The sequence below is a fragment of the Lagenorhynchus albirostris genome, chromosome 7 (assembly GCF_949774975.1).
Source record: "Lagenorhynchus albirostris chromosome 7, mLagAlb1.1, whole genome shotgun sequence".
Lineage (NCBI taxonomy): Eukaryota > Metazoa > Chordata > Mammalia > Artiodactyla > Delphinidae > Lagenorhynchus > Lagenorhynchus albirostris.
The window spans coordinates 57209718-57237078 of NC_083101.1; the positions used below are offsets into that span (position 1 = coordinate 57209718).

General features: G+C 39.4%; 1 protein-coding gene across 3 annotated transcripts in view; it reads left to right on the forward strand.

The window, feature by feature from the left end:
• The window catches only part of KDM4C (lysine demethylase 4C), a 400008-nt gene that overhangs the window by 314007 nt on the left and 58640 nt on the right, over nucleotides 1-27361 (forward strand). For 2 of the 3 annotated variants that reach the window (XM_060155068.1, XM_060155067.1), the window contains exon 18: nucleotides 8533-8718. In XM_060155068.1, the coding sequence (XP_060011051.1) occupies nucleotides 8533-8718 (186 nt within the window). Of the gene's footprint in view, nucleotides 1-8532; nucleotides 8719-27361 lie in introns of those variants that run through there. The other variant, XR_009541598.1, reaches the window with a different exon arrangement.

A 27361-nucleotide genomic window follows, 5' to 3' on the forward strand; every position in this document is an offset into this window, starting at 1 on the left:
CCTCCTTCCTCGTCCTGTGTTGGTGTCCCTCGGGTGGCTGTCATGAAGTTCCTTCTTTGTTGCCCCTCTTTCTCACTTGAAGAGTGGTGAAGAGCAGGGGCACAGATGGGTAACTGCTCAGGTGCACATGCCGACTTCACCTTTGTTCTGCTGGTCCATCCCCATCTCCTTCCAAATCTGTAGCCCTTCATCTTGCTTATCGTGATGACCGTGGCAACACTTTTGTCACAGCTCTTTTTGTTTGCCAAATTAAGCTTCTTGAATAAATGGATGGCATCTTTTTGTGTCTCCTTTTGCATTTTTCAAAATGCCTTTCATATAGAAGATATTTAATAAATATTGAGATAGCTGAAAGAATGAATTGACACGTTATATATAATAAGGAAACGATCCTTCATGTGGTCAATGGATATTTATTGAGCACCTACTGTGTGCAGTCAGTGTTCTAGTACTGGTATTAAAAGGTGCTTCCAGAGGATTCCTATTTGGTGATCTTCCTGGTGGTGTTTCTCCTGATCCAAAATTTAAAAAAAAAAAAAGTGTGACTGGGCTGTTGACATAATGCTTTTCAAGAGTCATTTGTTAATTTGTCAGTTTGTGTATGAACTGCCATGGCCTTTCCAGTTCTAGAATCCTTCTGTGATTCTTGTTTAATATTTCTCAGGGCCAACAAAGCCTCCCTTGCTTGTTTTGAATAAGTGCAGCCTTCTGGCTGATCACCACCACCTCTGCCCGTTTTTCTGTCTCTGTCTCTTGGCCTGGCTGAGCTCATTCCTCTGCCCTTTCCTCTTTAGCCTGCTGCTTGACTTTTTCTTAGCTTCTCACCTTTTGTGGGGTGAATCTCACTAAACAAAAAGCAATGAGATAAATGGCTTCTGATACATATCATAAATAATGATTTAATTCCACACACTTGACACCGTGAGCCATTTATTTTAATGCTCTGAACTTGAAGGGTAGAAATAACTTTTCTTGATGGGGGTGTGGAGCGACAGAGTGCTCACCATGTTACGAGCTGATGCACAAGTATTCAGAATTGAGTTTTGCTGTATCATTTCATGACATCTGCCATTTGTAATATGCTTAGACCACTGAGATCAGAACAATTCTGTCTGGTCCGAGTGGTGTGAGACTGCATATTAATTGCTGCCCCTTACTATAGCAGCCCATACCCTGCAGTGTGAGTTCACCGTGGACACCTCGGTTTTCAACCTTCCCTTCTCCCTTCCTCCCCAGCCGCTCTTTAGCTCTCTGGGTAAACTGATTTCTCTCGGTATCAATCTACTCCTCTCTCTGCTCCTTCTGAATCTTGCTCTCACATGACAGCTCTCGTGTTCTGCTTTTCCTTCTGCCTAAGTTGTTTACATGTCTGTTTCCTCCCCTGGACTGTAAGCTCCTTGCTGTAGATCTTAGACTGCCTCATACAGCGTTCCCCCAGTGTTGGCCATTATTGGCACGTGAGTGACTGAGTTAATGAATATTTATGAGCAGAACATAAATTTTACAGGTAGAATAAAAAAAAAAGGTTTCGCTTTTAAAACCTATATTTAAGGATGTAGAGCAAAATCAAAGTTTCAGCCTCAGTCCTCTGACTTGCCTGCAACAATAGTGACATCCATTGAGTCCAACAGTATTCCCTGTTGGAGCTGGAAACGTCAGCTTGCCATGGAGTACCTGGAAAAAACATCTTTGGAGAGCAAAAGGAAAAAGGAGTTAGGTAATATCAGCTTGTTACTTGTCTGATAAGGAAATACTAATTAAAATAAAAGTATTTGTGCCTGTTTTGAAATTATCGGCTTATTTATGGAAGAAAAAAGAATCATAAAATTGGCAAAACAACAATAAAATCATACTACAAATCATATTAAAAGAAAAAGAAGGGAAGGGGATGTGCTTTGAACCTGTAACTCCTTCACAGCTCATCATTTCTTGATGCCCTTTGCCAGGCTGTGTGCTCAAGGAATCTAATGGTACACAAAGCCTCATTGCCAGATACTTCATTAAATCCTCAACCCATTAGGAGCTTTAATGGCCTATGCCATTGGAATAAGTATGGAAATCCAGTCCCCCAAGAAAGTACAGTGATCTATAAATCATACTTGCCTGAGGATTCTCTCAGCCCTTGACACAGAAGAATAGATGAAAAAACATTGTACTTCCTGAATTGCCTTATACTAGAGCCTCTCAGAATAATCCACACCCTTTAACACTTTAACCCACCAGCCCAGTGGTTCTCAAAGTGTGATCTCTGGATCAACAGCATCAGTATTACTGACAACTTGTCAGAAATGCAAATTCAACAGCCCCAGCCCAGACACACTGAAATTCTGGGGGTGGCGCCTGCAACCTGTGCTTGAAGCAGGCCTCCCAGTGATTCTGAAGCCCTCTAACATCTCTGGTGGCATAGTTACGTGTGGAGTCTTTTTTCACTGTTGAGGAAACAGGCGAGCAGGTCTATAGCTTGACCAAAATATACTTGCCTGGATTCAGTTTAGTTCAACAAACATTGAGCAGCTGTTATGTCCCAGGCATCCTTACTAGAAAACCATAAAGGTGAATGACACCTTAAAGTCACTCTCCAGTGTCATCTGTGTCAGCATTTTCCTGCTCTGCTGTGTTGGTCTCCCTGGACATCAGCCCTCCTCAACTTTGTTCTGAAGTACCCCAAGTGATGGCTCTCTAGGCTGCCTCATTTGACTTCTCAAACCTCCTTTATTTATCGTCTTCCAGAAATTGGTTCCTTATCCCTTTCCCAGTGGGTCACTGGCATCTCAAACAGGAACTGCAGGAAGAATGGCCCTGTCTTTCTGAACTTTCTGTGCTTTTAAGCGCCCAACAGTCTTGCTGTTCACACATTCCTTTCAGTCCTCATCCCTCGAGAAATTGGTCACCTCAACCCTCATCTATTTCAAAACTAAAGCAGCTACTAAAGAGGTTCTTTCCCACAGCACACAGACTGTCCAGCCCTGGCCTTGAGTGAGTAGCTCTATTTAAAGGAAGATATAGAATTTCTGTCAACAAAGAATAACAGGAGTGAAAAACACTTAACATTTACCTTCCTCCTAATAGCCACTTCCCTAGTCCAAGTCGTCATCATCCTTTGCCTCAGTATTCCTGTGGCTTCCTAACAGTTCCATTTCCCACCAGTCTGCTCTTTATCCACCTTGCTGCTAGAGTGATCTTACTTAAATACTGATTCCATCATTTCACAGCTCACTATCTTCAAATACGTGCCCATGGCCTATAGCTGGGGTCAGCACACTAGGGCACGTGCTTGTTGTTGTAAATAAAGTTTTATTGGAACACAGCCACGCCCATCATTTGTGAATTATCTGTAGCAGCTTTTACACTACAGTTGACCCTTGAGAAACATGGGTCCGTTTATCTGTGGATTTTTTTTTTCAATAAATATATTGGAAATTTTTTTGGAGATTCGTGGCAATTTGAAAAACTTGCAGATGATCCATGTAGTTTAGAAATATGGAAAAAATTAAGAAAATGTTAGGTTTGTCATGAATGCATAAACTATATGTAGATACTAGTCTATTTTATCATTTTCTACCATAAAATATACACAGAGCTATTATAAAAAGTTAAAATTTATCAAAAGTTACACACACAAACACAGACCACACACGGTGCCACCCATTACATTAGGCTACCATAGAGCAGTCATATTACTGCTTCTTCATTATTAATGCATGAATCATTATACCTGTAAATAAATATGAATTTTTTAACATTATCTTTTCATTTTTGATGCCTACTGTTAGCAATATGTTTAACATCTACCGTTTTTCATATCATATAAGACAATATTGATGTAGATACTGACAGACAATTCATCTTGTAAACAGATGACATAAACTTAGGCATGGATAAATATAGTACAGTACTGTAGATGTATTTTATCTTCTTTGATTTTTTTAAATAACATTTTCTTTTCTCTAGTTTACTTTATTGTAAGAATAGCGTGTATAATACATATGACATACAAAATACGTGTTCATCGACTGTTTATGTTACGGGTAAAGCTTCTGGTCAGCAGTAGGCTCTTAGTAATTAAGTTCGGGGGAGTCAAAAGTTACATGATTTTTGACTGCGCAGGGGTTCGGGTTGGTGCCCCTAAGCCCCACATTGTTCAATTCAACTATACAATGTAGAGTTGAGTACTTGCAAGTGGCACTGTATGGCTCACAAGCCTAAAATATTTATCTGGCATTTTAAGAAAACTTCTGCTACCCTTGGTCTATAAGATGAAATTTAGTCTGTTTACAGTTAACTTACTGATATGTTTGGGTTTAGTTCTACCAATTTATAATGTGCTTTTTCCTTTGCTGCCACCTGTTCTGTGTTTCTGCTTCTTTCCTTTCATGTCTTTGTTTGAATTTATTATTTTTCCTTATTCTATTTGTTTTCACACTATTAGTGAATTGGTACTTTTACCCTTTTCCCAGACAATTCAAGAACATTTAGAACATTTAAAACTTCACTTTTACTACTTCTTCCTTATATGCTACAATTGTCATCTATTCAAATTCTCTCTCTGTTTTCAAACCCGGAAGACATTACTGTTATTGTTCATACAGTCCATAGTCATTTAGATTTATCCACATATTTAGCATTTTGGTTACTCTTTACTTCCTCATTGCATACTTCTGATCCTTGAATGTGAAAAAGAAAAAATAATCTTTATGTTTGCTCTCACATTTGAATGAAAATTAGGCTGGATGTAGACCAAATTTAATTTTCCTCTATAAATTGGAAGACTGTTTCATTGTCTTTTAGCACCCACTATTGCAGATTAGAGATCTGACAGTAATCTGATTTTTCTCTTTTATTCTTTGGAAGATTTTGGGATTTTCTCTTTTTATTTGGAAATATAACATGTATCTAAGATGTGTTTAGGTGATTTAAAAAAAAAAATTAACCCTACTTGTTGGGCCTTTTTCAGGTCTGGAAAATTTCTGTTGTTTTCTCTTTTTCTATTCATCTAGAATGCCTTTTTTTTTTTTTTTTTTCAGTACACGGGCCTCTCACTGCCGTTGCCTCTCCCGTTTAGGAGCACAGGCTCCAGACGAGCAGGCTCAGCGGCCATGGCTCACGGGCCCAACCGCTCCGCGGCATGTGGGATCTTCCCGGACCAGGGCACGAACCCGTGTCCCCTGCATCGGCAGGCGGACTCTCAACCACTGCGCCACCAGGGAAGCCCTAGAATGCCTTTTAGAGAGATAATAGAACATCTGGATCTCTTTTCAATACTGCTTAGCATTTGTGTTCCATTTTCCTTCTTTTTTGATCTTCTGTGTTCTGTACAATCTCTGGGCTCCATCTTCCAGTTGCTAATTTGATCTTCACTGGGATCCATTTCAGAATTCAGCACATCTTAATTTTTTTTTCTTTGAAATAATATTTTTAATTTTAGAACTGGTGGTTGTTACTGTTTGTGTTTTTCAATTGATGGGATCTGTTTGGGAATCTCTATCATAACACGTGCTGCATCTCTTTTAAACTCGTCTTCTGTTTCCCCTTACCTGATTCCTTAGGCCAGCTATTCTTCTATTTATTAATTATAGTATCTCTTGTTCATGGCATTGTTTTCCTTCATGTGTTTGTGATTTTTAAAGTATATGATTGTATTTTATCTTGGGTGCACTATTTTTTTCCTTAGCCCAAACGAGAATTCACTTGTCTTATTGGCAAATGATAGGTCAGGTCACAGGACTCGGATTCAGATCGGATCAGATTACTTCACCTGCTGATGAAGAGTGGGGGCAGGTGGGCCATGGGGCTGGCCTGACAGTGGGTCCCTTGTCTTTTAATTGTTTGCTTCCACTCTTGACATTGGCCTTGCCAGAACTGCCTCCTCAGAGAAACCTACTAATAGTTTGTTGCTGGGGCTCTCCATTAAGTGCTCTCTTTTTTGTTAGTCAGTGCTGTTATGATTTCATTATTTTTCCTATCTCTCTTTATTTAGGGTTTGGGGCTGGTGGATTTGTAGCAGGGGCTGAGGCCACCATCTTGATCCAGTCAGTTCATTACATTTCTTTAAAGCCTTCTTCCCTATGTTACCCCCAAGCATACCTGATTGCACTGGTCATTCTAGTTTCATATAGCATTTTGTTTCTACTTTTTTCCTAGTACTTAATTCTATTGTAACATTCTAGGAAGGGGCTTACATGTCCTAATCTTTGCCCTATTGAATTAAATTCCGCAGCCCAGCAGTATAGGTGTTAAATTGCCATAGTTGCTTTAGCCAGGGTAGAGAACTATTGGTTTAGTAGCAAGCAAGTGAAACTGGGGTTTGGAAGTACTATGTAGACTGTAATACAGCATACGGAATGGCTCCCCTACTAAGTTTTGTGGAGTTCTCCATCTCTGCAAGAACCTATTAGATGTTTAAGCCAAACTTCTCAACCCTGTGAATAAACATCTTCCAAAGCATTGCATTACAGTAGTCTGCAGGTTGACTTTCTAAGGATACTGGTTTTATCCTTAGAAATGGCTACCTCTGGTCTTCCTGGGAAAGGAGGCACTTCCCTTACTAGATTCCAAGGAGTGAGTTATTAGTAGGCTTAAATGTATTCTCTCTGTCTCCTTCCCTCTTTCTGGAGAACTTCTGTTTATTGAGGAAGTTAATGGTAGAAGAGGCTGGGAGTTACCAGTTCATTAATTAGCTAAGTCATAGTACTCTTTCTTACTCTTAATCCTATTTAATTGGTAAAATAGGAAACAATTTCTCCTTTCATACATCTGTCAGTATCTGAACTTATTCAAACACTGACCTCTTTGTGGTGTGATTAGGCTCTTAAAAGATTATCTGATTATGCCTGGGGTTCCTGATATGAGGTCTTTCTATTATATCTGTCATCATATTTCAAATGGTTGGAATTGACAAAAAGATACTGGTAAACCAAGAATTACCAGGAATGTATTGAAACTGATACCAAGAATTGCCAAAGAGATATCAAGATGTTAAATAATGCTTTTGTTCGTATTGTAATGGGTCTTTTTTCAGTTCTATGGGAAGGTGAATCAAAATGGCATGAAATAAAAGACTGCGAGACTGGTTAGGAGGCCACTACTACACTGGGCAAGACAACATGGACAGAGATGGTGAAAGTTGGTATAGATGGGTAGGTGAGATCAGAGTAAGATTAAGGTGCAGAATCTATTAAGGTGCAGACTGAAGATGCTGATCAGATGTGAGGGCAAAGAAGAGTTAGAAGTTTTGTCCACATTGATTCTTACAGGTCTGTTGATAAAACATTACAGTCCTCAAAAGGCATTGAGTATAAGTACCTTTTTTGTCCCAGGAAGGAAAAGGTACCTATAAAAGAAGAATATTTGCATCATCATTTGATCAGATTGCAGACTTACTTTATCCTTAGGAATGAAAAGTTGAGCTTTTTGATCACTCTGTTTCTTCTGCTTTCTGAACCTGACCCTGTGTTGTTCTACAACTATTTTTTCCTAACCTTCAAGTATTAGTTCACAAATCTTGCATTTAGTGAAGCTGTTTGATTTTTTCCCATCTCTCATAACAAATGTACTGATAATGTTTAGGGCTAATTGTATGCAATTTAACTTTCATATTGTGGTAATTATTATTGCAGTTTTTATTTCCATTCTTTCTTCCCCAGGCATAGTCAGCTATAGATATTCAACAAAATTATGCCCTTTGGGGTGATTTTCCATTTCCTCACTTTGGGAGGCATGTTTTTGTTTCAGTCATGAAGGGTTCAGATTTGGATTATTAAACACTTGAGCCTGCAGTTTCCACATTGGACCATTTAACACTTTACGTTTCCTTGTAAATGGAAACGTGAGCCCAGCTGTGTGCTCTTTGGTTTTTTTTTTTTGGTTTTTTGTTTGTTTGTTTTTTGCGGTACGCGGGCCTCTCTCACTGTTGTGGCCTCACCGGTTGCGGAGTACAGGCTCCAGATGCGCAGGCTCAGCGGCCATGGCTCACGGTCCCAGCCGCTCCGCGGCACGTGGGATCCTCCCGGACCAGGGAATGAACCCGCGTCCCCTGCATCGGCAGGCGGACTCTCAACCTCTGCGCCACCAGGGAAGCCCCTCTTTGGGTATTTCTGAAGACCTCGTCTAACTTAGGAGAGTATGTGCCTGTCTGTCAAACCCATAGTCTATCTCTTGATGTACAGAAAGGCCTAGCATGCAGAAGGTAAAGGAGAAGAAGCTTCAGCATTCATGGGTGATTTACAGGAGCACCCGGGGGGCCCTCTTCCTCAGCTCTGTGCCTGGAGAAGCATGTGCAAAAGGGCTTGGCTTTCCTTACCACAAGGAGTATTTCAGCATGTGTCTGGTAGTATGCGGCTGTAGCTGTGTGTTTCCTTGAAGGTACGCAGCTTATGTTGTCACAGTCACTCTCACCATTAGGGGCCCTGGAGGTCAGGCCTTGCTGATGTAATCAGTTTTTTTACTCTCTAATAGCGATTATGCTGTGAAGTGTGGAAATTGGCTGAGTTAACCGAGTTTGAATTGATGCTCTTCTTTGTTTTAACCCTCCAGAAATGCATGTTCTGCAGGCACCGGGTTAAGAAGGTCTCTGGAGCCTGCATCCAGTGTTCCTATGGCCGATGCCCAGCCTCATTCCACGTCACGTGTGCTCATGCTGCTGGGGTGCTGATGGAGCCTGACGATTGGCCGTATGTGGTGAACATCACGTGCTTTCGACATAAAGTCAACCCAAATGTGGTAAGGCCTGCTCTCCCTTTACCGATGCCAAGACTGCATATGAATCCCTTCCTGCACACCTCCCAGGGCTAGCATGTTCTACTCTGTAATGTTACTCATTGATGATGTGTCTAGACTGTGAGTTTCTTGAGGGCAGGTATTATACATTATTATTTACTAGTATTTGCCCAAGACCCATCAGTGTCTGGCACATGCTAGATGCAATAAATGTTTATTGAGTTGAATGAGTGAATGAACAGATGAATGGATAAAACTCTTTATGCCTGTTCTGGTTTGGGGTTTGTCTACAGGGCTGCTGAGTATGCTTGTACAGGTTGTGTCCTGCACATCTCTGGGATGAGGGGGAGAGCATTTCTGGGAAGAGACTGATGTGAAAGCGTCTCCTGAGATCCTGCAGTGTTTAATCCAGACACCCGTACACTCTGGCCTTAGGGGTTTATTTAATCCCTTCTAGAGAAAACAAAGAGCAGCAACACAATAAAGGGAGGGAGAGGGTGATCACAAATGTTTGGGGACTTGCTGTCTGAGATGGGATAAGTTAGGGGCAGCATAGAGGCCGGGAGGAGTGAGGACAAGCTCAGAAAAGCAGAAATGCAGAAGAGAAGTTCAGAGGGCAGCGTTTTCTGCCTTTTCCTTTTCACTCAGGACTGAACCTATTTCTGGGAAAAGAGCGTTTGCAACTAACTAACATGTGAATTTAATTGTAATTCCGTTTACCTGTCCTTGGTGAATGGAGTCTTTCCTCTGTTTCAAAGGCTTAGAATCATTAAGACAGTATAGAGGTAGTTGCTATGCCTTTGTTAGCTTTCTTGTTCACCATCGTTGTTTTTGGCTGCCAGTGAGGACTCTAAAGCATCCTATCGACCCTCAGCTTTGCTAACGTGCTGCCCCTTGTTATCCCTGGGAAGCTTGGCCACAGATTATTTGCAGACTAACATGCTTGTCCCATGTCTCTAATCACGTCCTGTGAGCAGCCTGCCAAGTCGTCGGTATGGGCTTGGGGAGCCATGACGCATACACACCAGATCTCCCGGCTTTTTGATGATTCTGGCAACTTCCATTGGTGTCTTGAGAGATGCTTGATGTTTGTGGGTTGGAACTCTGTGTGGATGCATGCGAATGTGCAAATGTAGAAAATGACATCACCAACTGTCACATCTATTTTAAAGTCATTTTCCATACTTTTCCATTGTTTTAGGTCTCAAGTTACATATTCATTCGTGCTTTTTCCTTAGTTTCTTGAGTTGATGGGCTCTTGCTAAGAATAGTATATGTACTCAGCAGAAAACACTTTAGCAGCTTAAAAAATTACACTAATAACACATTGCATTATGTGGCGCTTTGCCATTTACAGTGAAGTCACTAGCATTACCTCATTAGATGACACATGTGAATACATTTTGAGATATGAACCAGGTCATGGCCTCTGGAGTCAGAGTTGTTGGTGTTCACACTTAGATTCTGCCAGTAACACATGTGCAGTCTTGTGCAAGTTCTTCTCTCTGAGTCTCAGCTTCCTTGTCTACAATGACATGCCTACCTTACCATGTGGTTTTCAATCCACCGGACACTGTAAGCCCTCAGAAAATGAAAGTTGTACTACTGCTTTCTCGTTTTGCTACTTCTGCTGCTGTTGCTGCTACAATCCTACATGAACTGGGCCACATGAGTAATATTATCCCTGCTTCAAGGATAAGAAGCTCAAGTTCAGAGAGGTTCAGTTTTTTGCCCAAATAGATTCAGTTAATGAGCGACAGGTGCTGGAATGTAAATGTCTTTTCAGCCCCTACTCTACTATTTGTTGAATTCCAAACCCCAAACCCCCAGTGGTGCTAGAGGTGTTCATCTAAAGCTTTGCTTGGGATCATACATTCCCCTTTTAATATTCCAGAGCTCTGTGGTTACTGATGATTATATCGAAGTTGCTATTAAAGAGATCCAGGTGTTCAATCAGGACCTCATTCCTCTTAACTCTGATGTGTGGCTCAGTCAGGTCTATGTTACCAATGTGTTTCATAAATGATGATGAAAAGGAAAATATTTGACTTTGAGGTGATTTAGAAACTGCTCTCCCCTACAGATTACTTTAAGCTTGGTATACTTTGTAAAGGGTAGGGAAAAGATCATATAATTTACATTACATGTGGCAGGTTTTCCTTATGAGGAAAACATTTTAGTGATCGTAAATTGCGTTTGCAAAGCTCTCTAGGGGGAAGCATTATGAACACTGGATTTCTAAAATACATTCCTGTTAGCTAATACTTATCCATTATTCTTTAATTAGACTTCAAGTATAGATTCCTCCCCAAAATGTTTGACAACTAACTAGAGGGAATTCATAGAATCTGGCAACTTTGGCTAAGAGCATTGTGATTACCCTTACTGTGTTAAGTGTCCTTTCCTTTTTCAAGCATAAAAAAATTGAACTTCACTCAGGTATCTCTCTTTGTGTAAACTGTGAGCGCCAGGGGACACACTCCCAAGAGTCGGAAGTATAGTTTGTCTATCTTCTTAACCATGCCTTGATCGTTTGGGAGTAATGGGTAATCACTGAATCATAGTGGAAAAAACTCTGAGATAAATTTCAGGCTAACTTGGCAGGCCAACCCAGGCATTTTAGAGAGTAGAGGATGCCTGTACAATTTAGGTGAAATGAATTATAAAGCTACAGTTACTTCAGTATTCCATTTATACTTACTTTAGAGTTTTTGTTTCCCTTTTTTTTGCTTCTTCCATTATTTGCTTTTTTGCATCCAAAAGGACCATTTTAAAGTAAATTCTACTCCTTTAATGCCATAAATTATTTAAAATATACTAGCTTATTCAGTGTTGTTGAGCTTTGGGTGTAAAGTCATTCTGGATAATGGTATAAAAATTTTGTCTGATTTATTATAATGCACTTTTCCAGTAGACAGTAATCATACTCTATAATTAGAATGATAGCATTTGGAAAAATAGGTAGCTTTCAAATTCTTAAAGTAGAAAGGAGCATATTACAGAAAGTGTTCAGCTAATCCTTGTTAATCTAAATTTTAGTTCGCAGTTTCCAGTGTTTTTGTCACACATATTTTTTGACTGGCACCTTACTTTCTTTCACATATGAGGTTTTATTCATGTGTGCATGTATGTGTGCACATGTGTTTAGGTGTGTAGTGTTGTGGTACTTGACCATCCTTTGCCATGAGCCACTGTGACCTCTTTTCTGGCTCTATTTCTGAAGGTTCCATTGGATGTATTCCTAACCCACTTTCGTGCATGTTGCACAGATGTTTATAAGGAAAAGACGGAGAACACAATAAATAGTAAAATGGTTTTGAACCTGGGAGCCTTGAAAACATTTCTTCTCCAGAGCAAACAATGAGCTGCTCATAAATTATATACTTCCTGCAAAGTATAGCCACAACTGGGCCATCTCCTCACACCTGAGTAAACTAGAGAGGTGTCCAATGGAAGAGATGCCTGAATAACGAAGGGCAGCAGAACTGAGGAAGATGGAATGCACAGATTTCTTTTTCAAGCAAATTACTTCAATAAACCTTCATATTAGATTTATAGTGTTTGTTCCATATATGCAATGTTGGAGCTCCAGAATCACTTGTAGTTTATGCATTAATACACTGTAAGGAACAAGGCTTATCTAATATAGGATCTTATACAAGGTACATCATTTTCATCTTAATACTCTCTCCTATCAAAGACATTTGAGAAATTTATTTCCTTTATAATTTTCTAAGTTGCGGCTATTAGCAGGGAGACAGACACCTATTCAAAAAAGAGGAAGAACTTGAAGTAAACATCTTAGTGGTCAATTTTTTTCCTGCTATTTTGTGTACCTTTTCTTCAATATTTTTCTATTATTTTAACTAGATCATTATATTAACTAATTTAACCAGTGTTTTATCTTTTAAACTAGTACTCAGCCTTCCATAGAAGCTGCTTGGTATAAATTTGTTGAAATAACTCGCTAATGCTAGGGAATGAGCTTAGTGGACAGAAGAGAGCTAGTGTTTATTGAGCATCTTTTATGTCGTGTGTGTGTTAGATATTTTACATGGCCACCTTATTTCCAGGCAGTGTTCTTGGTGTGGGCAATGGAAAGTAGTGGTCATGTTGGCTTCTGTATGCCCCCCTCCCCCCACCCACTCTGAAAGTTTCTCTTGTTATTCTGCCCCTTTAGCTTGCCTTCATGTTCTGTTCTAGCACTCATCTTTGTAATAGAACTTGAGTTCTTGCTCAGCACTTACTGACTTCTTTCCCCACCTGTGTCTTCAGGCCAGCTGCCCAGACAAGCTTTAGCACAACTCCTTCCCGGCTGGCACTATGCGTGGCTCAGGACAGGAGGGACACCCGCATTGCCCAGGATCTGGTGAAGGGCTTATAGCAAGGCAGCTCTTCTGGTTAATCTATGCTTACATAACTAACCTTTGGGTGGTAATGGGGTGAGGATACCTATCATCACTAACAATAAAACCTTTCCTTGGTGTGCAGAAACAACTATCACCTTGCCAGCATGTGGAGCAATGGACGATCAAGGCCCCTAAATTCTAAACCCTAGAATATTGTATAGTGTATTGTACTTTCAGTATCAGTTATTGAGAAAACACCAAGTGACCAAAAAAATAAAAACCATTAAGAAATCAGTAACACTTTTCTATGAATTCATTAATTATAAAAAGGGTCTGCAGTGTTTCAGGTTGATTATGGATTGATAGGGAGAGACCCCAAATACTCATTCCCACTGTAAATCCCCACTGACCATTTTGAGCATCATTATGGGTTCTAGCCTTTTAGAGATCCAACAGGTACCAGTTGACTGTAATTTTCTTCTTGGTGCTTCTGTCACACTTTGACCATGTGCTTTCAAAACCAGGCACTGTGACACAGAACCAGGCTCTTAGCTGCCATGCTCTATTCCATAATAAGGTAGGCTAAATAAAGATATGAATAAAATGTTTTGGGAGTGCTTGGAAGGAAGTCACTAATTCTATCGGGGGCAGCCAGGTAGAATTCACAGAGGAGGTAACATTTGTGCTGGTTCTAAACAGATAGAGTTTGAGTTTGCTGAGAGTTTGAGTTGACGTGTTGACCCTGTCGGAGGCAGGCAAACTCGCTGGCATCGGAATGCCACACTGAAAGCAAACTAAACTCTCACTTGTGATCAGTTCTCAGTTATCCAGTTGTCTCTTGATTCAAACTGTAGTTTGAATCCATCAGTGTTTTTTCTTTTCTTTTTCTTTTCCCTCCTTTCGTTTGGAGCTCCATTCCATGGCTTGACTCTGTCCCCTTCTAGTTTCTCTTCCCTGCTTTTAAGAAAGAGAACCGGGATTTAGCTAACGCTCATCTAGCAATGATCTGAATGGTGCCACTTCCACAGTCCTCTTCCTGCCCCCCAGATCTGCGTGTCTTTGTGTTTAACTGACAGTGTTTGGTGGTGGTTGTTTTTCCTATAACAATTTGGGTATTGCTAACTCCCTTTCTGTTCAGTCAGTAAAGTTTGCTATGACCAGATAACAAGCTCTTCTTAGACTTGCGCGTAATAATCCGGTATTTGTATATGATTTGTTTCTTGTGTGTAAATTATTTTTGAAATGCCCTTCTGAATTTGTACTGTTATTGAAAAGCAGAGAGAATTCTGACCAAAGCAAATGTCTGGAGTAAAAAGTTCTTAGCAAGGGTTCAAACAAACAAACAAACAATACGGTGATTCAAGGATGAATCTGATCAGTCTTTCTAAATCATACATACATTTGAAAAAAGAAATCCCTTACACTTTTATCAGTAGGAGTGTTTTGTTGAGATCTCAATCCATGTATCCTAGATGACAGAAAGTTAAGGCCAGGGCTTCCCTGGTGGTGCAGTGGTTGAGAGTCCGCCTGCCGATGTACGGGACACGGGTTCGTGTCCCGGTCCGGGAAGATCCCACATGCCGCGGAGCGGCTGGGCCTGTGAGCCGTGGCCATTGAGCCTGCGCGTGTGGAGCCTGTGCTCTGCAAAGGGAGAGGCCACAACATTGAGAGGCCCGTGTACTGCAAAAAAAAAAAAAAAAAAAAAAGAAAGTTCCCAGCCAGATTTGCCTGGGAGGAGAAATATTTAACACAGACATTTTAGAATATTTACAATTGGAGCCCATTTTTCCCTTGTTCACTCTGTCAGGTAGAACCAGTGAAGAGAGTGTTTTTCTTAATTATATCAAGAAAATTAAATACATCCCACTTCAGACTTCTGTACTCTATTAATAACCCTCATTTGAATTTCCTGGTCCTCCTTCTATAGACATTTCCAGGGGAAGGGCGAGGCCAATGATCATGGAGCTTTTCTCCCCCAGGCTTCCAGTCAGTAGAACAAGGGCTTCAGAGAATCTGTAGCACATCCTCGGTCCCTGGAGTCCCATTGTTATTGCCTTCATAGCTAGTGTAGTTAGAGAGACCCAGGGAATCTCTCTGAGGGCCATCCTACCTTCTGCTGGGCCTGGCTGTGGGGCATAGAGGAAAAGTTCTACTGACACTGACGCTCTCCCCACAAGCTCCCTGCAGTGACCTCATGGTCCTAGGCCAGAGGCTCTTTTGTCTCCGTTGAGCCATCTTTAGATTACCCTTCTGTCCCTCCCCATTTTCCAGCTCCTTTTCAAAGTCTGGCCACTTGGTAAGGGTCTTTGTGCCAGTCGCAGCTTGGACACCAACTGCAGAGATTCCAGACCCATTTCTGATGCTAATTAAAGTGTTTCAAGGAATTTTTGAACTTGTGGGAAGAGATAACAGATGCCTCCATTGCAGATTCCAATTTTAATTCAGTCAAGGATACAGAAACTAATGAGAATGGGGAGACCATGCAGGCAGAGAAAGGCCAAATGCCTTGGTATGCCACCTCTCCTGCACACTGTTCCCTAGTGGGCTACCCAGTTGTGGCAGTATCTGCATGGGGTTGGCTGCTGCTGGGTCTGAATCAAAACTGTATTTTGCTAGCATATGTCAATAGTTGCTCTATATGAAGGGTTTCCATTCCCATTCTGGAAGAATGTACTGTTAACAGTCTGGGTCTTTCCATTTAAGGAAAAATTTGCAAGCAACTGGCTCTGGAATCAGACTTCTGATCAGCAAAGACACATCCTTATCTGGGGGCAGAAAGCAGAGTGGGTTTCCAGGGGCTCAGAACAATATCTCTGCCTTTAAGTACAGCATTTCTCTAGACCCTGTTTTCTTAGCCTTTATCCTTTAATCTGGTTGGGTAAAAAAACATTATTTCAAATGCTTCCCGGAAATATCCAAATGCATTTGAAAAATGTTAGGACATAGGCTGTGTGGGACGCCTTGTTTATTTTGCAAATAGACAGCACTTGCTCCTAAGGGCCTGAAGAGCCCCTGAAATAACTCTGAAGCCATGTTGGCTACTGAGGCCTTAAGTGTTTTTGACGTGAGTGTTAGCAATCACCCTCTTTGGAGCCTTGATTTCCAGGAGCTCTCTTGTTCGACAGCCTTGGCGGTCTTCCTGTCTCTCAAAATGCAGAATAAGGTAGCTTTATAGGAAGGAGAATTTTTGCCTGAACTTTTTTCAGCCTTTGTAAAACTGCAAATTGATCCCAATTTAAACAAGAAAATTTCATGGAAGAAATCTGCATCTTGGTACAGGTGTTTGGTTTTTATCACTAAAGCAGACTCATCAGAAGCCCCAGGAGAAACTTGTCAGTGTTGTATTTCCTGCTTGGCCCTGTTATTCCCACTCCCTGCCCCGAAGTGCATCATGGAACAGGGACCAGTCAGCAGACCTACCGCAGAGGGGCCAACTGCAGGAAGGAATGGTTACATGGGACGGTTGATACTTGGCAACTTCAAGGACCACATGTACTGAGGAAAATCAAGTCTTCCACTCTAACAACCACTTATGTGGCTACGTTTTTTAGCATAGGTAAGATGCGTTTCTATGTGAAACACTTGCTCAGTTTTTCACAGAATTAATATTTCTCAGTTCCCAGGAAATTTTAAGCTTTTCAGAAATTTATACACCTTTTTAAAAAAAAGTAATTAAGCCTTGCGTTATTGTCTGATAGCTTGTTACGAAAATTAAGTAGTGATACTAAATCCCGTATTTTAACATTGGTATTACAGTCAAGCACCATGGATACAGTAGAGAAATATAAATGGAATGTGCCTCAACAGCAAAGGGTATTTGACATTCCAACATCTTGTAAAGCATAAGAGGCAGATATTCAATTCCTTCATTTAGAAAACAGTAATTAGGTGCCACGGTTGTAATGAAATCCATAGATACTGACAAAATGTAATGAGAGTATAATTTTATGAGACTATTAACTGCAAGCAATAGAAAAGACACTTAAATGAGGTAAGTTCCAAGGTTGCTATCTAAAAGTCTAGGTCTGTGTTCTGTGTCCATTTTCAGCAAACATGATATATAAAACTCTGAATTAACTAGAAAGGCCTCTTGAGGTCTCTTGGCAGGAAGCCAGGCAGCCTGGGGCTACTTCCCCCCTTTCCACAGAGTGTTGGTAGCCATCTTGGGCTCTGACACATTTCTCACGTGTAAATAAATACTTCTTTCCGGGTATAAAAGGGATGGTTTCTTGACCATTCCTTATCTGAAGTTGGCTTGTTTTCACCGTGAGGTTTCATGCATCCTCCCTGTCTTCTTGTCCCACACTGGGTATAGTAGGTCCGTGAAATTATAGAGTAGTATCTGAAGGAACATAAGAAATTCCGGTTTCTACATCTTTCAATGAAACATTCTTTTAATTTTTCTTTCAGCCATTACTGGGCTGACCTGTCACTCGGAAGCTTTTTCTTGGGGCAGGAGGGAGGGAGAAGTGAAATCCCTCTTCTTTGTGGGCATCGGATACACTCATGGGTTATTTTCCATTTCGTTTGTCTTTCCTTGAGAATTAGGTAGGCCTTTTAGTTAATTTTGTCCCCCTTTTCTCATATATTTCTCAGGAATTAGAAGAAAATTAAAAATTTGCAAACCCTTATATATTAAACAACTTTTAACTATACCTTAAAGTGTGTTGTCATGTGTCTTTATCATGTATTTTGAGAAAAGAAGAGCATCCTTAATAGATGCAAAGAAGTAGCTTTTGTCAAGGCTGCAGAGCCCAGAGAGATTAAAAGGAGGGCTACAAGGCACGGGGCTGGAAAGGAGGGGCCGCTCCAGAGCCGCTCAGTCCTTCCCCGGCCCTTCCTGCCTCCACTGGAACCCCACACAGCTGTCTTTCAAGCACAGTTCTGGGCACATAGATGCATTTAATTAACACTTGATAGACTGACAGATGGATATTAGCTTGCTTGCTTAATAGTGGACATTAAAGACTGTGGATTTGTCCTCTTTGATTAACATTGGTGAGCCAGTGAGGCAGAATCTGCACTGTTCCTGCTGTTGTTGTGATGGGCAGTAGAAAGCTTTTGGTTGACTTCTCTGCCACTGCTCCTTTGGCTGTTTCTCCTGAAATTTCAAACGAAGCTTAGGAAGCTTGCACTTGTTCATTCTCAATCTCTATCTCTCTGTCTCTCTCTACCTCTCCCTCCCCTCTTTCTCTCTGATGCTCATGTAAGTAGTGTGCCTTTGTAGAATCAGAATTGCCTGTCCCACCCTGATTTTCTGTCCTGTTCAAGGTGACTTCCCCCTTTTGTTGAGAGCAGCATATCAAGGTAGATGAGGTAAATAAAATTAATAATAGCTAATATTGGTTTAGTGCCTTTTAAAGTTTATTGAATGCTTTCATAAGTATTGGGTTGGCCAAAAAAGATTTGTTCAGTTTTTTCCTTAAGATGCCTCTAGTAGCACTTAGTTGTCTTTAACTTCATTTGAAACAATTTTGTTAGATTGTATTGTGACAGCTATCGTATCAGCGTACATTTAAAAAAAACGTATCAAAATTGGTGAATTTTTGTGCAGCCATTTTAATATTGAAGATGGAAGGAAAAAAGCAACATTTGTGGCATTTTATGCTTTATTATTTCACGAAAGGTAAAAACGCAACTGAAATGCAAAAAAAGATTTGTGCAGTCTATGGAGAAGGTTCTGTGACTGATCAAACGTGTCAGAAGTGGTTTGAGAGGTTTCGTGCTGGAGATTTCTCACTGGGTGATGCTCCACGGTTGGGTAGACCAGTTGAAGTTGATAGTGATCAAATCAAGGCATTAATTGAGAACAATCAACGTTATACTACGCGGGAGATAGCCAACGTACTCAAAATATCCAACTCAAGCATTGAAAATCATTTGCACCAGCTTGGTTCTGTTCATTGCTTTGATGTTTGGGTTCCACATAAGTTAAGCAAAAGAACCTTCTTGACTATTTCCGCCTGTGATTCTCTACTTAAACGTAACAAAAACATTCTGTTTTTAAAACAAATTGTGACGGGTGATCAAAACTGGATACTGTACAATAATGTGGAATGGAAGAGATCGTGGGGCAAGTGAAATGAACCACCACCAACTACACCAAAGGCCTGTCTTTATCCAGAGAAGGTGATGTTGTGTATATGGTGGGATTGGAAGGGAGTCCTCTATTATGAGCTCATTCCCGAAAACCAAACGATTAATTACAACAAGTACTGCTCCCAATTAGACCAGCTGAAGGCAGCACTCCACGAAAAGCGTCCAGAATTAGTCAACAGAAAACGCATAATCTTTCATCAGAATAGTGCAAGCCTGCATGTTTCTTTGATGACCAGGCAAAAACTATTACAGCTTGGCTGGGAAGTTCTGATTCGTCTGCCGTATTCACCAGACTTTGCACCTTCGGATTTCCATTTATTTCAGTCTTCACAAAATTCTCTTAATGGAAAAAATTTCAGTTCCCTGGAAGACTGTAAAAGGTGCCTGGAACAGTTATTTGCTCAAAAAGATAAAAAGTGTTGGGAAGGTGGAATTATGAAGCTGCCTGAAAAATGGTGAAAGATAGTGGAACAAAATGGTGAATACATTGTTCAATAAAGTTCTTGGTGAAAATGAAAAAATGTGTCTTTTATTTTTACTTAAAAACCGAAGGAACATTTTGGCCAACCCAATAGTACATTGTCTCATTTGGTCCACTTAGTAACCCTCTGTTGCAGGTGTTCTAATTGTATCCATTTTACAGATGATGAAAAGGAACTTCAGAGAGGTTCAGTAGTCATTAAAGTTACAGAACCTCCCTTTCTTCAAAGTCAGAGCACATGGTGTGTCATTTAGATGGTGCTGATTTGGCTTCACTTTTCCAGTTTGAGACCATGCCTTGAATTAGTTTACATGGTTTTATTATTTACCTGGGCTTCCTTCTTGGTGACACAGAAAAACTGTTAAGTCCTTTAATTAGTCTGTTTTGCTTTGGGCCACCTTGTTAAGAAAATCTTTGCATCTATTTTAGCTATTTTTAACCCATTCACCTGCTGTAATTGAGATTCAAAAATCCTGTGGGTAGGAATACCATAGAGTAATGCCCCATGTCCCTTGCTTCTCTCTGTTGAAAATGTCCCATCTGAGGTAATTTTTTAAAATTGCATTACCTTATAATGAATGAATGAACGCTTTTCCTCCTCATTTCCCCTAAATTGTAATTCATTCCAGCATTGTTTGTATATTTTAGGTTCTTTGCATTTTTACATAAATTAAAAAATCGGCTTGTTGATTTCTAAACACACACACAACTGGTGTGAATGATTGAGATTTTGTTGAATCTATAGGGTCCCCGCCCCCATTTTACTGTTACTACCCAAGAGGCCTGAAGAGCATCTGAAATATAAAAGCCCAAAGCAGAGCTTCTAGTGCCAGGCATCCAGGGACTCATATGTTCTCTTACAAGTAATGAGATTGGAAATGAGTTAGCAGGAGCTCACATCAGGTTTTTCCTGTCTGCTCTTTATGAAGTGTGTTTGCTGAAAACTATTCAGAATAGAAAGCAGGTGGTGCCTACCTGTTGAGAGTTTCCTACATTAACACAGTGAAGCATCTGAAGATGCTTCTCCCATCCCAGTCCCCTTCACTTAGCTCCTGAATAAGACCAACCACCTCTGACGTGAGCTGATAACTCACATGGAACAGAATTCATTTTTTTTCTTCTCAGTATCTTCTGCAGCCTGTTAGTTATACTTCTATAGGCGTTACATTGAAAAAGACCTTAAATCTGCTGGGAAACTGCTTACCACCATTTCCCACTGTATTATATGTTTGAACTTAAAAACCCACAAGAAATCAAGTACACGTGAACAAACAGACATGTGGAAAATTAAATACTTGTGACATTTTTATGAGCCTGCATGTGCATTTGTGCTCTAAGAGCAATTGTTTCTTCATGAAGCCCCAGGGGTTTAGGTTTTTCTGGGTAAAACATTTTTACCTAGCTCTCGTAATTTTATAAAGAAAGCTTTCATTATTACAAGGCAAATTTAGATGAGTGATTTTCGCTGCATAAGTTTGGTAAAAGAATAATAGTTTGTATTAATTTATTCACTCTAATACCTCTAGGATTTTTTAATAAAATGGATACCTTGAAAAAAATACAATAATATCTCAGTTTATTAATTCATAGAAATTACGGAGAAATAATAAAGGTGAGAAGGCAAAAGGGTTATTGGATATACATGGAAATGTGCTTTTTGGCCTGTTCACTGGATAAGTTGCTTAGCTTTTTCCTTCAACTCTCCAGCCTTGCTGAATGAATGATGGATGTACCTGTGAGCCTCTACCTATACTATCGTATTTGGATTTGCACCCTTTATTAACATCATTATTACAGATGGAGAATCCACTCAGGGATTTTCCTAAGATGACATCTCTACCCATGACTCATCTCATCAGATGGTGGGTGATTCTCCTTCAGGGTATGAATGCACATCAGCCTTCACACGTCCAATAAGAGAAGACACATCTTGCAGAGCATAGAAATATTCCTTCCTCTACCACACAGAACTCCTCGCTGAGCCCTCACTTTAGAGGTCAAGTTTGAACTAAACTCCTCTCTGTTCTCTGTCAAAAAGTCACTGGGCAGAAATGATATTTGAGGATACAGTACATATTCCAATCTCAGTGCTTAAGTTAGATTCCTGTTTCAGTTTAGGTCACCCCAAAATTACCCACTTTAGCCTCTATAACTTCACCCTTCACAGAGGTGCCTTCATTGAGTTTCATTTCATTACTATGTCCATTTATTGACAGTATGTACAAGCACCAGACGTAAATAACATTGTTGTGATTTTTACAAAGACTGTTGTTACAAGGTTGAGTGCTGTTCCTTTAAATGTTCCTGGTGATAAAATCTTTTTAACAATTTAGTATCAAGAAAAATTTGTCTGTTAGAGCATGAGGGAAAAAATAGCAATTTTCTTTCTAAATTCCAGCTAGAATTTAACAGTTCTGTCAGTTTTGAGCATAAGCAAAGGTGGCATTAGCAGTTCCTGTGACTCTGTCCACAATAGAAATCACATTACCATTGTAAGAGAGATCTCAAAATATTACTATGCCCATTGTAACTTTTTTTTATACAGCCGGTTCTTATTAGTTATCTATTATTATTATTTTTTTATACAACAGGTTCTTATTAGTCATCCATTTTATACACGTCAGTGTATACATGTCAATCCCAATCTCCCAGTTCATCACACCACCAACTTCACCCCCTGCTGCTTTCCCCCCTTGGTGTCCATACGTTTGTTCTCTACATCTGTATCTCAATTTCTGCCCTGCAAACCGGTTCATCTGTACCATTTTTCTAGGTTCCACATATATGCGTTAATATACGATATTTGTTTTTCTCTTTCTGACTTACTTCACTCTGTATGACAGTCTCTAGATCCATCCACGTCTCAACAAGTGACCCAATTTCATTCATTTTTATGGCTGAGTAATATTCCATTGTATATATGTACCACAACTTCTTTATCCATTCATCACTCGATGGGCATTTAGGTTGCTTTCATGACCTGGCTATTGTAAATAGGGCTGCAATAAACATTGGGGTGCATGTGTCTTTCTGAATTATGGTTTTCTCTGGGTATACGCCCAGTAGTGGCATTGCTGGATCATATGGTAATTCTATTTTTAGTTTTTTAAGGAACCTCCATACTGTTCTCCATAGTGGCTATATCAATTTACATTCCCAACACCAACAGTGCAAGAGGGTTCCCTTTTCTGCACACCCTCTCCAGCATTTGTTGTTTGTAGATTTTCTGATGATGCCCATTCTAACTGGTGTGAGGTGATACCTCATTGTAGTTTTGATTTGCATTTCTCTAATAATTAGTGATGTTGAGCAGCTTTTCATGTGCATCTTGGCCATTTGTATGTCTTCTTTGGAGAAATGTCTGTTTAGGTCTTCTGCCCATTTTTGGATTGGGTTGTTTTTTAATATTGAGCTGCATGAGCTGTTTATATATTTTGGAGATTAATCCTTTGTCTATTGATTCATTTGCAAATATTTTCTCCCATTCTGAGGGTTGTCTTTTCGTCTTGTTTATGGTTTCCTTTGTGGTGCAAAAGCTTTTAAGTTTCATTAGGTCCCATTTGTTTTTTTTTTTTGTTTTTATTTCCATTAGTCTAGGAGGTGGATCTAAAAAGACCTTGCTGTGATTTATTTCAAAGAGTGTTCTTTCTATGTTTTCCTCTAAGAGTTTTATAGTGTCTGGTCTTACATTTAGGTCCCAAATCCATTTTGAGTTTATGTTTGTGTATTGTGTTAGGGAGTGTTCTAATTTCATTCTTTTACATGTAACTGTCCAGTTTTCCCAGCACCACTTATTGAGAGACTGTCTTTTCTCCATTGTATATCCTTGCCTCCTTTGTCATAGATTAGTTGACTATAGGTGCATGGGTTTATCTCTGGGCTTTTATCTTCTTCCACTGATCTGTATTTCTGTGTTTGTGGCAGTACCATACTGTCTTGATTACTGTAGTTTTGTAGTATAGTCTGAAGTCAGGAAGTCTGATTCCTCCACCTCTGGTTTTTTCCCTCAAGACTGCTTTGGCTGTTCGGGGTTTTTTGTGTCTCCATACAAATTTTAAGATTTTTTGTTCTAGTTCCGTAAAAACTGCCATTGGTAATTTGATGGGGATTGCATTGAATCTGTAGATTGCTTTGGGTAGTATAGTCATTTTCACAATATTGATTCTTCCAATCCAAAAACATGGTACATCTCTCCATCTGTTTGTATCATCTTTAATTTCTTTCATCAGTGTCTTATAGTTTTCTGCATACAGGTCTTTTGTCTCCCTGGGTAGGTTTATTCCTAGGTATTTTATTCTTTTTGTTGCAGTGGTAAATGGGAGTGTTTCCTTAATTTCTCTTTCAGATTTTTCATCATTAGTATATAGGAATGCCAGAGATTTCTGTGCGTTAATTTTGTATCCTGCTACTTTACCAAATTCATTGATTAGCTCTAGTAGTTTTCTGGTGGCATCTTTAGGATTCTCTATTTATAGTATCATGTCATCTGCAAACAGTGACAGTTTTACTTCTTCTTTTCCAATTGTATTCCTTTTATTTCTTTTTCTTCCCTGATTGCCGTGGCTAGGACTTCCAAAACTATGTGGAATAATAGTGGTGAGAGTGGACATCCTTGTCTTGTTCCTGATCTTAGAGGAAATGTTTTCAGTTTTTCACCATTGAGAATGATGTTTGCTGTGGGTTTGTCATATATGGCCTTTATTATGTTGAGGTGAGTTCCCTCTGTGCCCGCTTTCTGGAGAGTTTTTGTTATAAATGGGTGTTGAATTTTGTCAAAAGCTTTTTCTGCATCTATTGAGATGATCATATGTTTTTTCTTCTTCAATTTGTTAATATGGTATATACATTGATTGATTTGCATATATTGAAGAATCCTTGCATCCCTGGGGTAAATCCCACTTGATCATGGTGTATGATCCTTTTCCTGTTCTGTTGGATTCTGTTTGCTAGTATTTTGTTGAGGATTTTTGCATCTATATTCATCAGTGATACTGCTCTGTAATTTTCTTTTTTTGTAGTATCTTTGTCTGGTTTTGGTATCAGGGTGATGGTGGCCTCATAGAATGTGTTTGGCAGTGTTCCTTCTCCACAATTTTTTGGAAGAGTTTGAGAAGGATGGGTGTTAGCTCTTCTCTAAATGTTTGATAGAATTCACCTGTGTGCCATCTGTTCCTGGACTTTTGTTTGATGGAAGATTTTTAATCACAGTTTCAATTTCATTACTTGTGATTGGTCTGTTCATATTTTCTATTTCTTCCTTGTTCAGTCTTGGAAGGTTATATCTTTCTAAGAATTTGTCCATTTCTTCCAGGTTGTCCATTTTATTGGCATACAGTTGCTTGTAGTAGTTTCTTAGGATGCTTTGTATTTCTGTGGTGTCTGTTGTAACTTCTCCTCTTTGATTTCTAATTTTATTGATTTGAGTTCTCTCCCTCTTTTTCTTGATGAGTCTGGCTAATGGTTTATCAATGTTCTTTATCTTTTCAAAGAATCAGCTTTTAGTTTTATTGATCTTTGCTATTGTTTTCTTTGTTTCTATTTCATTTATTTCTGCTCTGATCTTTATGATTTCTTTCCTTCTACTAAGTTTGGGTTTTGTTTGTTTTTCTTTCTCTAGTTCCTTGAGGTGTAAGGTTAGATTGTTTATTTGAGATGTTTCTTGAGGTAGGCTTATATAGCTATAAACTTCCCTCTGAGAACTGCTTTTGCTACACCCATAGGTTTTGGATCATCAAGTTTTCATTGTCATCTGTCTCTAGGTATTTTTTGATTTCCTCTTTGATTTCTTCAGTGATCTCTTGGTTATTTAGTAACGTATAGTTTAGCCTCCATGTGTTTGTGTTTTGTATGCTTTTTTCCCTGTAATTCATTTCTAATCTCATAGCGTTGTGGTCAGAAAAGATGCTTGATATGATTTCAGTTTTCTTAAATTTACTGAGGCTTGATTTGTGACCCAAGATGTGATCTATCCTGGAGAATGTTTAATGTGCACTTGAGAAGAAAGTGTAATCTTCTGTTTTTGGATGGAATATTCTATAACTATCAATTAAATCTATCTGGTCAATTGTGTCATTTAAAGCTTCTCTTTCCTTATTTTCACTTTGGATGATCTGTCCATTGGTGTAAGTGAGGTGTTAAAGTCCCCCACTATTATTTTGTTACTGTTGATTTCCTCTTTTATAGCTGTTAGCAGTTGCCTTATGTATTGAGGTGCTCCTATGTTGGGTGCATATATATTTATAATTATTATATCTTCTTCTTTGATTGATCCCTTGATCATTATGTAGTGTCCTTCCTTGTCCCTTGTAACATTCTTTAAAGTCTATTTTATCTGATATGAGTATTGCTACTCCAGCTTTCTTTGGATTTCCATTTGCATGGAATATCTTTTTCCATCCCCTCACTTTCAGTCTGTATATGTCCCTTGGTCTGAAGTGGGTCTCTTGTAGACAGCATATATATGGGTCTTGTTTTTGTATGCATTCAGCAAGCCTGTGTCTTTTGGCTGGAGCATTTATTCCGTTCATGTTTAAGGTAATTATCGATATGTATGTTCCTATGACCATTTTCTTAATTGTTTTGGGTTTGTTTTTGCAGGTCCTTTTCTTCTTTTGTGTTTCCCACTTAGAGAAGTTCCTTTAGCATTTGTTGTAGAGCTGGTTTGGTAGTGCTGAATTCTCTTAGCTTTTGTTTGTCTGTAAAGCTTTTGATTTCTCCATCGAATCTGAATGAGATCCTTGCCAGATAGAGTAATCTTGGTTGTAGGTTCTTCCATCACTTTAAGTATATCATGCCACTCCCTTCTGGCTTGTAGAGATTCTGCTGAGAAACCAGCTGTAAACCTTATGGGAGTGCCCTTTTATGTTATTTGTGATTGTTCCCTTCCTGCTTTCAATAATTTTTCTTTGCCTTTGATTTTTGCCAATTTGATTACTATCTGTCTCTGCATGTTTCTCCTTGGGTTTATCCTCTGTGGGACTCTCTGTGCTTCCTGGACTTCAGTGGCTATTTCCTTTCCCATATTAGGGAAGTTTTTGACTATAATCTCTTCAAATATTTTCTCGGGTCCTTTCTCTCTCTCTTCTCCTTCTGCGACCCCTATAGTGTGAATGTTATTGTGTTTAATGTTGTCCCAGAGGACTCTTAGGCTGTCTTCATTTCTTTTCCTTCTTTTTTCTTTATTCTGTTCCACAGCAGTGAATTCCACCATTTTGTCTTCCAGTTCACTTGTCCGTTCTTCTGCCTCAGTTATTCTGCTATTGATTCCTTCTAGTGTAGTTTCCATTTCAGTTATTGTTTTGTTCATCTTTGTTTGTTTGTTCTTTAATTCTTCTAGGTCTCTGTTAAACATTCCTTGCATCTTCTCAATCTTTGCCTCCATTCTTTTTACGAGGCCCTGTATCATCTTCACTATCATTATTCTGAATTTTTTTTCTGGAAGGTTGCCTATCTCCACTTCATTTAGTTGTTTGTCTGGGGTTTTATCTTGTTCCTTCATCTGGTACATAACCCTGTGCCTTTTCATCTTGTCTATCTTTCTGTGAATGTGGTTTTTGTTCCACAGGCTGCTGGATTCCCATTGTAACTTTGAAATTAAGATATTAATAGTTGTTTGACCTGCCACTAGGTATTAATATTTAGTACATTATTAAGGAAGTATAGCTATTATACCACAAATTTGTTTTTTTCAATATAATTTTTTGGGGTTGCGGAGGAT